General features: G+C 38.7%; 1 protein-coding gene across 4 annotated transcripts in view; it reads left to right on the forward strand.

The window, feature by feature from the left end:
• Window positions 1–13,407, forward strand: part of rptor (regulatory associated protein of MTOR, complex 1) — a 101,754-nt gene that overhangs the window by 34,187 nt on the left and 54,160 nt on the right. For all 4 annotated transcript variants that reach the window (XM_085911670.1, XM_085911672.1, XM_085911671.1 and 1 more), the window contains exons 9-11: window positions 6,752–6,852; window positions 9,072–9,216; window positions 13,021–13,096. In XM_085911670.1, the coding sequence (XP_085767796.1) occupies window positions 6,752–6,852; window positions 9,072–9,216; window positions 13,021–13,096 (322 nt within the window). The remainder of the gene's footprint in view (window positions 1–6,751; window positions 6,853–9,071; window positions 9,217–13,020; window positions 13,097–13,407) is intronic.

Raw genomic sequence — 13,407 nt, forward strand, 5'->3', positions numbered from 1 at the left:
TTAGATTACGTCAAACATTAGATATTCATTAATCACTTAATGCTGAATTTTATTTTGTGTGCAGCACGGAGTTTCTTGTGCGCAGAGACTGTGCGGGCAGTGTGCAATTGTGCAGCTGCGAAGTTTAGAGGGAACATAGGGTGCGGTGCGCCTTATAATCCAGTGTGCCTTATAGTGCAGAAAATACTGTAATCTGGCCATGTTCAATTTTGGTGTTGAATTAACAACACAGACTCAGACTGTTCTCTTGGAAACCAAAGTCCTCATGCATTGACAGAATATATTTACCTGAAGTGAGGACAAGCTTTCTTTTCATGCGCTGGCCTCCTTTGGTTAATGGTAAATGTTCTTTCACTTGTATAGTGCTTTTTAAACCATTTACCTGATGACACAGCATGGGTGTCCAGTATTTTCCTCAAGGGTAATCTGACATGGCCAGTTAAACCTCTAAACTCTGGGGTAGGAGACAACAACTCTATCACTGAGCCACCCTGCCCCCATTGCATACCTTAACCATATTTAATTCACAAAGGATGTGTTTAGACAGACAAGGACAGACATTTGTTACATCCTCTTAAAGTAGTTGGTATTTTAAAGTGCGGTGTGAAGGTAGAAGAAAACGTATCAGTGACTGAACATGTATAGTATCAAGTGTTGCATTTTAAACTGTGGCAAATGCAAATCTGCATGTGCAAATTTCAAAACTACACGGTTTTGCACTAAAGCTGCATCATTCATAATTGAATAAAAAATAGAAAATATTTACACAAAAAGAAACAAACTACAGTCACGTCCTCTCCAACCGAGCCAGAGCACCATCGGTAGGCAATCACAAATATGGAAGACCCACTGTATCCGCACCCCAATAAAGGTCTATCGCTTCAACTCACTAATCCTCTCTGCCTCATGCTATGGTTATGTGATTATGAATTGTGGACACTCAGTTGATGGCTTTACGTTTTTCCAAAGGAACTGCCTCTACAACATCCTCAGCATCTGATGATACGACTTCCCCACCAACAAAGCATTGTACGCTAGTTGTAATATTTTTAATATTGTGTCAATTAGAATTCTGGGATTTATGAGCAAAATGTAAATGCTGCTAATGAACAAAAATACAAGTTTTTGCACCTCCTAAAGTTCTTGCATTTACCTGATGCTGCATGAGGCAAATATTTCCTCTCCTGTTTTTATTTTTCTGCAGGGTATGAATAAAACATTCTTCAACAACAGGACAGTTAGAACTAGGCAACAGGTGGTTGAATGCAAAACAACTTTCAACCCATCTAGTCATTGACAGCCTTCTGGAGACCTAATTTGGCTCTCAGCATTCACCCATGCCAATTCATGGAAAAAATAATCATGAAATAAACACATCGTTATTATTAGTACTGTTTTTGTGGCAGATAAAGATTGCAGAATTTTAAATCGTTGAGGTATGGCACGTTGCCCTGTGCGATGAATGATGACACTGATGTCTCTGAGCTGAATAATGAATAGTCTCTCAGCTCATAAAAGAAAAATGACATTAAACTCATTTGCCATCCCACATATGAGTCATAAAACTGAATATTCTGAAGTTAAGTGTTATTTCTCATCTAATCAAATAATCAAATGTGCTACCGTAGAATGAATGAGTAGCTTGTAGGTTAGATGTCCCAATTTAATTGTTTGTATTGTGTTTGGGCTTCGGTGGCGGTTCAACTAAATAAATTAACATGAGGTCAGACAAAAGTGGAAAACACAGATAAAAGACTAGGCCTTGGTGATGGATCAGTTCCGTTAATGAGCTTCAATATGAATTCATTTATTCACCTATTTATTTATCGAGCTTGAAAACATCCACCTTGACATTCATGTCTTAAAACATGGTTGCAGTTAGAAGCTTTCGGTCACTGTATATTTGTATCATGACAAGTCACGTGCCTCACTGTGCAATTTAAAAAAAAAAAAAAACATCACGATAGCTCATGCGGTGTTACCTTCAACTGCAAACATGGACCAGCTGAGTCATGTCATTTGAAGACTACTTGTATTGTGTTAAATTGTTAAACATTTAAAAATAGAAATCTGATTTTTTTTTTTTTAGAAAAGAAATAACGTTTTATTTTAAGGCCATATAGCCCAGCTATACAAACTCTCGTTAAGAAAGAATAATTGGGCTCTTCATCCAATTAATTCCTGGCGGCTGAATGGTTTAGAGGACAGTACCCCCTGGCTTTGGATGCCGGTGACAGGAGTTCAAATCCTTTTCAAGGTCAATGGTAGTATCTAATTGGGTGCCTCGGCAAGACCCTTTAAGTTGTGTCAGGAAGGTCATGCGGCTTAAAAATGGTGCCAAACAAAACATGCCAAGTCCAAAGTCAAACAACAAAATCAAATTGAAAATTCCTTTTCTTTTTGACCATGTGTTCACTATCTCAACTTTCCACATCCAACACATTCTGGCTGTATTTTCTCACAATGGTCAATTATATAAGATAGTCACGACGTCTTTTCCTGCTCACAATACACGTGTCATCTTGTCGAAGCTTTCTTAAATGACAGTATTTCTCTCTCTTTTTAACCCCCCCTCCCACACACACACACACACACACACACACACACACACACACACACACACACACACACACACACACACACACACACACACACACACACACACACACACACACACACAGTCATACAAACAGTCATACATAACACCCTTTCTTATTTACATGCGCTCCTCCCTTTGCTCATACACGACGTTGGCACCATAGACATGTTATGTAAAGGAAATTTGAGTAGCAAATTAGCAAATATTTTTTATCATGCAGAACTTTGATGGAATATAACATTTGTACTGAATCCAATCATCAATGCTCAATGCATTATTCAAAAAAAGCTAAAACTATCATCCACCATGAATTACTAAGTGTATTTTATCTTGTGGTGTTCTGTGATAATTGGGTGATTTCCATGGGAAAGAATGTGAATGTGAATTCACACAGAATGTGATCAGCGATTAGTGATCACTAAAAAAAATCACCCGCAGCTTGTGCTTTGCACCTTGTAGCAACTAGAGAGCAGCATGTGTGCAGTGATGCTTTCCTTAACACTGCACCTTACAGATGACACCGTTTACTGAAATAGAATTAACTGTTTGTACATTTGATGCAATGTCAATGTAAAATAACGTCCTGATTTTGTAGAATGAACTCATACATTTATAAATAAAAAAGGCAGATTTATCGATTATTTGAATAAATGCTTGTGTGCAGATCAAAAAAACAAAAAATGTGCAGTTAATTCGTGTGTTTGAAATCGGTATTGGCTAATAATCAGTTTTGGAATTGCCACGGCAGCAATCAAACAGCACACCCCCCAATTCGATCTATATCTGTATATATCTGTAACATGGAGGATGTTTCCAATCTGTTAACCACTTCATTCATGTGTCCAATCATTCAATCACCAATAAGGTTTTTTTTTTTCTTCCCAACCATCTGTGCCACCCTTACCAAGACAAATGAAAAGGGATACTAACTGCTGAGTGGTTCATTGTTGTGCTGCCCAACACATTTGGCAAGCTTCGCAAATACTGGGCCTTTGTACGAACTGAGAAATTCTCTACACACCCCGTGTTGTTATCCATTTACAATAGAATTATTACCATTTGAATTACACAATTCCCTAACTTCAAATGTTCATTGATGTTGTCAGCCTGAGGCCAAGGGATAATGTTCTTTTACTACATGCATCTCATATACAGCCATCATCATGCCGAGTCAAAACAGAATGCGCAATAGTAGAAACTTTACTTCATAATAATAACGTTGGGGTAATAATAAACGCATTGAAAGGTTTGTGAGTGTATAAACATGCAGGAGGTGATTGCTAAGGTAAACTGATATGGAAACTAATATACTCTCTGGGGGCGAGATCAGATTTTCAATTACATATGAATCAGTGTATGGATACTTGGATACTTTGACTCTATTGCTATCAATTTTTTTTTAGAAAGTTTTGTGTTTTGGAAAATATGCGAAGGATTACATTTCATGAAAAATGTTAAGGTCACCTGATCCACAAGGTGAATTCCAAAGTCAAATTACAGGTCAAAATGTCAAATTGCTAAAATTTGACCCAATCTTCTTACTCTATTTGCAATCCTTGTTGTATTATTCCCTTTTCAACAATACCTGTTCTGTGAAGCTTGAGCCAGTTGATCATGAAACTTGAGGGTTTAAATGAAAGCATCCGCATCCATCTTTGCAGAAAATGTCAAGATTCACCGAGCCATAGCTCCCAAACCCTTGGTCCAATTGACCTAAAATGAAAGATTTTGTGTTGTCCCATCAGTATCGAAAAGTACACAAAGATGTATTAAGATCAATAGCTTGGTTAAACCCACTGGGTGATTTGGCATAGAACGACCTTTATGTTATAAATTTATGTGCGCATCGCACAGCTCTACTTGGAATGAACCCCCTGGAGTTTAATGTAGCTTCTCTGCCACATCCCGATGCATTCCTGAACGGATTCTCAGAATCTTCTGCAGCACTGTCGTCACTGTCATTTTGATTTCATCCACATCTTCATGAGTGGCTTTTATGACCTCCTTGACCTTGCAGAAGAGGCAAACATCACACAGAGCCAGGTCGGATGAGTCAGGAGTATGAGCTAGCATGGTAATGTTGTTCTTGGCCAGGAACTGTCAGATGTTCAGGGCATTGTGAGCAGGCTTATTGTCTTGGTGAAGTAACCACAAGTTATCCTGCTCTGCCTCTTGCCTCTTCATGTTTACTGAACCAAGCAAATGCAGAATCTCTTTCTAGATGTGCTGGTTCATTGTCTGCCCCGCAATAAAAGGGAAAAAGTTTGCTTTTGCACCATATACTTTGTTTTCTCTAGTCCTGGAATACATATGTATGACACCTTATACTACCGCTATCAAACTAAAGGCCCGGGGGCCAGATGTGGCCCGCCACATCATTTTATGTGGCCCGCGAAGACAAATTGTGCATCAAATTCGTGTCATTACTAGAATTGCAAATTGTCTTCACTTTTGATATCTTTTATATATATATATATATATATATATATATATATATATATATATATATATATATATATATATATATATATATATATATATATATATATATATATATATGACTAGTTTTTACTTGTCTGATTTGAAAACAAGTTATTTGTCAGTTTGTTTTGAGGCTTTTACTGTATATAATATGAGGTGCTCATACATTTATTTCGGTTGACAGTCATAATGGCCCTCCGAAAGAAGCTATGACTACAATGCGGCCCGCAAAAAAAACCGAGTTTGACACCCCTGCCTTATACTGTCTGTAAAAAATGCATATGCCGAAAAATACATTTGAAGTAAACTTCAGTTTTCTAATGCATATTGTAAACATTTCCTCAACCATAAAAGTCTTGCATTGTCTACATTGTCTAGGGCTGCAACAAACAATTGCTTTAATAATCAACCTTTTTTATAAATAAAAAATGTATAGGATAAAAAAAGGTTTTGACTTCTCACTGTATTTTCAAAAGCAGGACATTTCAAATTGACTAGAAAATGCACAATAAGATTTAGCTACGGGTTTGCCCCATAATGTATGAAAATAGCCAGAGGTTTTATTTTGATTTGACACAAAGATAATAAAGTCTGCTTTCATGAATAACTCCAAAAATTTGGGAATATTTACTTTGAAGAGTCTGAGGATTTGGACAATTTTAAATTAAACGAAGTCTATCAAAAATTAATTGATTAACAAAATAATTGATAGTTGTTGTTTAATCATTTACACCTCTAATATTGTCGCTGTTCAATTAAATGCACACAATTTCCCAATTTTCCTAATGGTTTGTTTTTATCAATAGATACTTTCTTCAAAAAGGAAAAAAAAATTGATTTGGACAATTTTAAATTAAACAAAGTCATTCAACAATTACCGTAAATTTCGGACTATAAGCCGCTACTTTTTTCTCAAATTTTGAACCCTGCATTTTATAGTCTGGGGCGGCTTATATAGGTTTTTTTTTTTCCGTGATTTTTCTCATGACTAATACACTTATACACTCATAAAAAGGCTGTGGACCGCTGTTGTGCTGTCATGTTAATAAAAATTATGCATCCCTAAATAATCACCTCTTTCCTGACAATCATCTTAGTGTATATGCTCTTACAAATGGTAATTAAACATTAAAAACATTAATTAGTTATCAAAATAATTGTGTACTATTTGATAAATGTCTAATCATTTACACCTCTAATATTGTCGCTGTTCAATTAAATGCACACAATTTCTCAATTTTCTTAATGTTTTGTTTTTATCAAAAGATACTTCCTCTGAAAAGGACAAAAAACACAAAGTGGGCAACATGTTCTTTCATTGGATAGCAACCATGTCCAGCACAGACCAGTGCAATTACAATATATGTAAATTAAATCTAAAATAATTGTACATCTTGTATAATAGATTGCCAAATGCTTCTGTTTTCCCTGATTTGGCCTTCATGGAATGTAGCAGCTTCCATGAACCACCTATACTCACACATGAATATTCAGCATTTGTGCTCTTCGTCTGTCCATCTGAGTTAAAGCCCAAGCGTCTGTAAATGTAAATACCCTCAAATATGTGAGATCACAGTGTGGAGTGATTGCCACTTTGTGTTCTGAGTCATCTTTGTGACGTGACAATGAGTTGCTGACACCGAGCCATCTGTGTTGTTATGTTGTGTACAGGATCCCTGGCAGACTCAACGACAGGCGCACTCCCCTCGGAGAACTCAACTGGATTTTCACAGCCATCACTGATACCATTGCCTGGAACGTGTTGCCCCGAGGTGTGGCTCTGCACTCATAAGCAAACTTCCCTACTATTTCAAATAATACTAGAGTAATAATGAAGCATTACAACAGTAAAACTGGCATAGTTTGGTAACTAAAAACTTGCAGATTAACAGATTTTATTTATAAAATTCACAATGTTTATTCCATCCATCCATTTTCTGTACCGCTTTGTCCCCACGGGGGTCGCGGGCGTGCTGGAGCCTATCCCAGCCGTCATCGGGCAGTAGGCGGGTGGGCACCCTGAACTGGTTGCCAGCCAATCGCAGGGCACACAATGACAAACAACCATTTGCACTCGCACTCACACCTAGGAAAAATTTTGAGTGCTCAATTGGCCTACCAAGCATGTTTTTGGGATGTGGGAGGAAACCTGAGTGCCCGGAGAAAACCCACGCGGACAGAGGGAGAACATGCAAGCTCCACACAGAGAGGGCCGGAGGTGGAATCGAATGTTTAGAACAGTCAACTTTATTTTCTTGTCTAAAAGCCGAGATAAATAGATTATTTTACAAAGCTGTAATTTTATTAAGAAAATAAATGTATTCCTTTATTTATTTAATCTACATAGAGCTCCAAAAATGTCAGACGACCAAAGGAAAAAAATCCAGCATCCAAATAACTTCTGTTTAAGATTGGGAATGAGAAAAAGTGCCTCTGGCTAATGTCTGTGTCAAGATATAACTCCTTTCCCTGCTATCCCCCATTTTTTTTCACTCTTCCTCGCGTTGTTGCTCCTCCGTGAGCTCTTACTGCCACGCCTTCGGCTCGTGTATTCAGTGATTAACAGGCCATTCGTCTCTGACAATTACTAATTGATAATCATGTGCGGACTCTTTCAAGTGAACATGACAACGGCTCTCAATACACCAGGTCAGCATTTGTTTCTCAGTTTTGCTCTTTTGAATATGAATTAATGTGGCGCAAACTATTCATTTTGATGCGAACACATTAATACGAAACCAGTTACGAGCCTTGATGTTGCATCCACTCACTCCAGGGTCATATGGTGAACATCCAACCGCTTATGCACTGCCTACTGCCCTGGACGTTAATCTTGAAATATCTCCTTTACGCTTTTCTGTGCATTAGAAAGACCTTGTTGGTGTCATACAATGACCCCAATTTTGATGATACAAAACACTACAAATGTACACGAGTATTATCGCAACAGGATTTTTACCAGTTCTTGGTAATATGACATGTATTTGAATGATATCATTGTTGTGAATTGTTCTTTTTTTTTTTTTTAAACTGCACCAAGATGCGCAGAGGAGAATGAGCCGGCCGAAGCCTGGCTAGGGCTAGTACTGAACAGTTGACTCCGATGGCCGCTGTTGCCCATTGACTGAACTAGATGTATTATTTAATCAGAGGGATTTCTATTTTCTTATGCAGTGCACACAGTTATTATTATTAATATTAATATTATTGTCACCATCATTACCCGTACCTGTCTTTTATGCAGCACACATTTCAAGCACACTAACTCCCAGCACCAGTAACAATGTGACAATGCCGATGGCTGTCAAAGCCTTTTAAACCCTCGGGGCTCTACATTTAATGAAGCAACCCACGTCAAGGAGAATCCCAGTAATGAGACTCTGCTGCACACCTCATTCAAATCACCCAGACTATTGTCCAACTCTGCTATGAGCTCGGTCAAAATATTACTTGCGTTCAGCACATACAATTTCCGTAATATAACAAAAACATAGGTCTGCAGGAAATTGGCTTGCCCCATCCTTCTATTTGCTTCTGATTATAGCTCATTATGGTGACAGTTGAGGAATGGCTCATCCCATATTACTTTAGGAGAGAATTGGTACACCCTGGACTAGTCATCAGTCAATCAATGTATTTTGGGTTGTTAAGGTGGGTGGAAGCCAGAGGACTTGAAGAAACCCACAAGGAATACATGATAGCCAAATGCTCCATTGTGCCTTCTGATCCCATAATGGTCATTTACAGGTATGTTGATGAAAATGAAACAATGAAAATAAAAATGTAACCTAATGCATTTGACATTTTTCAGATCTCGGTCCTCGGTATTCAAAAAGCATATACACGGTGCACCTTCTAACATTTTTGAGTTGGTCTAGTTTTTATTTTAAAGTAGTTTGGGTAGTTTTGTTATTTTTATTTCTCTACATACAGTGCTCTTTTTTTTCCTGCTTTGTAATTTGTGTTCATTTTTATCTGCCTCTGCATATAGATTTGTTCCAGAAGCTGTTTCGTCAGGATCTTCTGGTGGCCAGCTTGTTCCGCAATTTTCTATTAGCAGAGAGGATAATGAGGTCATACAACTGTACACCTGTCAGCAGCCCTCGCTTGCCTCCAACATACATGCATGCCATGTGGTAAGACACACTAACACTGCTCTGGCTTTGCATGTTGAAATAGTGAAGAAGGTAAAAAAAAAGTATCAGTGTCCTCCGGTGATCACATCTGTTTTTTAGTACATGCCGCAGTAAATGACAAAATACATTGGTTAGACAAAAGGTACAGAGTGGCACTATCTACATTTTATGATACCACAAAGAAACTTTTTTACTAAAGGCTGCGCAGTGATAGAAATGCCAGCAGCCAAAAGTTAATGAGGCTCATTTGTAAAATGAGAAATCCACCCAAATGCTGGATAGTTAAAAGCATTACACAGGAAGTGTGAATGCAATGTGTAATGAATGTTGCATTACCTAATTCTTTTTTAGTTTCAGCTCTGATATCATTGAAAACCTGCTATGTACAATTTGGAATGTATTTTTTTTTTCCTCCACAAATCCATACTATTGGCCAGTCCACACACATGGGTGCTATTTTTTTGTTTTGCCATTTCTTGACCAATCTAAAGGGTTGCCAATGACTTGTTCCCTTTACAATGTAATGTTAAGACTTTGAGGCCTTTCAGATTTTTTCTCATAGAAAACATAAAATCAAAAACGTTAACCTTCTGTTCTTATTTTGACCAAAATTTGAAACTAGACGCGGACCAATTTTTCTCTCATGATCTTCCACCTTCGCTGGAACACAAACAAATCCAAACCCACTGCCACATAAATGTCACGCCAGCAGTTGGCTGCCATGTGAGCATCTTTGTAGTTGGTTGAGGTGGCATCGTATGAATCCACATATTGCTCTTCAACCTTATCCATGTTTTTCCTGTTTTAGAGATTGCAGTATTGAGAAACATATCTAAAATAGTGAAGAACAGCATCGTAGCATGCGACTAAATAGACCAATCACAAGAGTGCGTGCGCGCGGCACTGGACGAGCAGCAACAATTTCTAAATATGCGTGTCGTGTGTTGGGCACGGGTCACAGAGCTCAGCGGCGGTCACGTGATTCAACACGGTAGTCGACACCGCGCCCATGCGAGTAATAATAGGCCTTTAGCCAAAACGGATATATTAAAACTGTCTGTATAATCTGACAGAAGACTATTTTTTGAAATCATTTTCCTGCAAAGTAATCACACTGTGGACCCATCTTGTGACCCACCATGTCTCAAATTGATTTTATTTTTAATTTGTGCGACAAACACAGCCTATCGGAGATTGTTGTGGAAGTGTTGATCATTTGCCATGCAAGTGGGCACATGCTGAAGGGTCAGCTGCATACACACACACAAATCAACCTGCTATTGGCAACTATAACAACTTTAGATAGATGTCTAAAACATAAATTTAATTTCAATCATAGTCTCTCTCTTTTTATCAAATCCCAAACACAGTGGGACTCATCTGTGTCCTTATAACACACCGTAAGAAACACTTTTCCATTAACTTTCTACCTGTACACAAATAGTTCCCCCTCTATTGTTTATTTTTTTCTTTTTGTTTTCTATAAACGCATTCCTGCAACCTCCCACTCGTTATCTGTCTTGTGTTGAGAAGCAAAGAAAGCCTTCTCGACAGTCCTGCCTTGCAAGGCAGATTGTTGCGTAACATAACAACATGGCACCTCTTTTTGTAAAGTATTTTGCGCTTGCAGAACTGAATCGTTTTTCTTTCGCCTTATAAGTCTAGCTTAGGTCTGTGGGTGTATTATTGTGTTCATGGCAACAATTATTGAGAGCTCTACTGCACTGCAACACATGCAGTATTTAGTAGCACGAAATCATGACAAGACTGTGTCGAAATCAAGACCGATAAATGTGAAAGTGCCACAAATAAAAGACCACTTCAATAATAAAAGTGAGATTAGGAATTTATGAGTAGAATGACAATAAAAGGAAGCAATCAAACAATTTGGGGGTTGCTAGATCGATGGCTGTGCCCGCACACGTGCAGCAATTGTTATTCAAATGGTGTTGAACTGGATAGAGCAGAAAAATCCAAGGCTGATTACTCCCCTGTGGACAGTTTCAGTGTGGGAGTGTGTACAAATGTGGGAGTGTGTGTTACTGCACCACTCTCTGCAGGCAACGGCGACAAGTGCTTAGTCAGCCACCAACTGCTCCCTTACACTCTTCTGTTGACTGCTGTCCCCATTTCACATGCACCACACACACAAGCACACACTGACAGGTTTTGGTGATGAGTTGCTCATTGATATTGGCAGCCGTTACCTGAGTTAATGCTGTCATCCCAAGTGGAGGCTGCGTCCTCCTCCCCGTGAGCGTGCCGTCGCTGATTTGGCTCTCCTCTCTAGCATTCCTTCTTTGGCCCTTTGATTTTGCACATCGCTGGCTAAGATGGAGATCTTTTTATTCAAATTCAGTCTCTTGTTTTGAAATCTAAATTTTCTTGTTATTTTTCTCACATTTTCCATGGAATTTTTTTGTCCCGTGTTGCAATATTTACAGCACATTCCATATGCATACAGCGATGTCACTTCCATTTCAAATCAATTCTCATCCTTGAAATCAATGGAAACGTCATTAATCGGTTCCAATGTGTTTGTGTGTGTGTGTGTGTGGGGGGGGGGGGGGGGGGGTGATCCACTGGATCGCTATCAAATCCCATCCGGGCCAAAATAACGTGATCCGATCCAATGCATAAACCCAATGTATTATTTTCACCAGACTTCCCTTTGTGTGACATCACAAAGCATCGAAAAGCCATAGCTGAGGTTGTCATGTGCCTATATTCTTATCACGTGAGCAGTCGTTGCACATTGAATGTGGTGTATTTAGAAGTCAGTTTAAGACAAATTACATCCTCCTATTATTGGCAACTATTAAAGACAAAAAGAAGCGGACCGTTATAAGATTGGCATTGGCCGATCCTCGCGGCTACAGTATCGGTCTTGGATATCAGAGAATAGTATCAACCCATCGCCAGTTCATGCCTCCCCACCAAAATGAAATGAAAAATATTTGTAATGTCTAAAATATCATGTATGTGAAGTCACTCGAATCTCAAGGCACCAGTGGATATGGATTTTGTTGTAATTAAACAAAAAACATTCTACCAAGGTTAGAATGTTCCATTTGTAACCTTTTAGCCCGAGGTTTAAACACGTTTCAATGTATTGGACCGCTTAATGTACCCTTTTGTACGGTGCCTGTGAATTTGAGCTCATAGAACTGCTTTTGGTTTTGAAATGTTAAAATCCAGTTAAATCGGAAAGGATAACAAATGAATCATTGTATTTTGACTGTCGATGGACTTTAACAAGGATTGTGGTGATGCTGTCAGGGCGGGCAGTGAATGCAGTAACTCATTCATGGAATGGTCAAGAGGAAATGATATGGCAACAAAATTGGGAGCAGAATTGCTAATTCATCGAATACAATCGGCGATTAAAATACTTGCAGAAATTTTGAAGGTTAACTGGCACAAAGACTTTGCAATCACGCACCAGTGGATCCATTTTTTTTTTCTTTCCCCTAGTTGTTGAGTATCATATTGCAGTGTGGTGCAATGGTCAGCATCCATAAATTGAGAGTAACGCTCACTAATTATGATGGAAAAGCTCCTTTGAGGCCTGGAAACACGAACGGGCAAAGGAGAGAAGAAGACTGGCCAAATGGAGAAACCGAGATAGGTGTCCAAATTGTGTTGCATAACCATATGAATTAGTTATGATGACCATGAGAGGATTAAAGCCTCCTTGCTGCCCTCTCTTGGCCCCAGGGCTGAAAATATAAAGCATACAATTACAAGGTGGTGAAAAGAGGACATGTTTAATAGAAATGGTTGCGCATGTGTCACCTCTCCCAGGCAAGCGTGGGACCTGGCTGTGGATATCTGCTTGTCTCAGCTGCCAACCATCATTGAGGAGGGCACGGCATTCAGGGTAAGTGTGTTTCGCCTACACAAAGCAGAAAACTATATCAAAAGCATCAGTGAAACTCATGTTTTTGTTTATTATACACCTATAAATCTGACCCTTCACTTGGAGCAACAGGTCTCTGACATGACATGACCACTTTTGCTTCTAATAAGCACCAAATTCAATGGCACGTTTTTTGACACAGGAAATTGGCACTGAATTTTAGGGGAATCCAGTTATTAACGCAAGCAGTGGTGAAAACAATGTCACTAGCTGAGGTAATTAATCAGTGATCGCCTTTGGGATGAACTAAAACAGACCAGAAAATCAAATGG

This window comes from Syngnathus leptorhynchus, chromosome 5 (genome assembly GCF_054491065.1).
Source record: "Syngnathus leptorhynchus isolate UIUO chromosome 5, UIUO_Slep, whole genome shotgun sequence".
Classification (NCBI taxonomy): Eukaryota; Metazoa; Chordata; class Actinopteri; order Syngnathiformes; family Syngnathidae; genus Syngnathus; species Syngnathus leptorhynchus.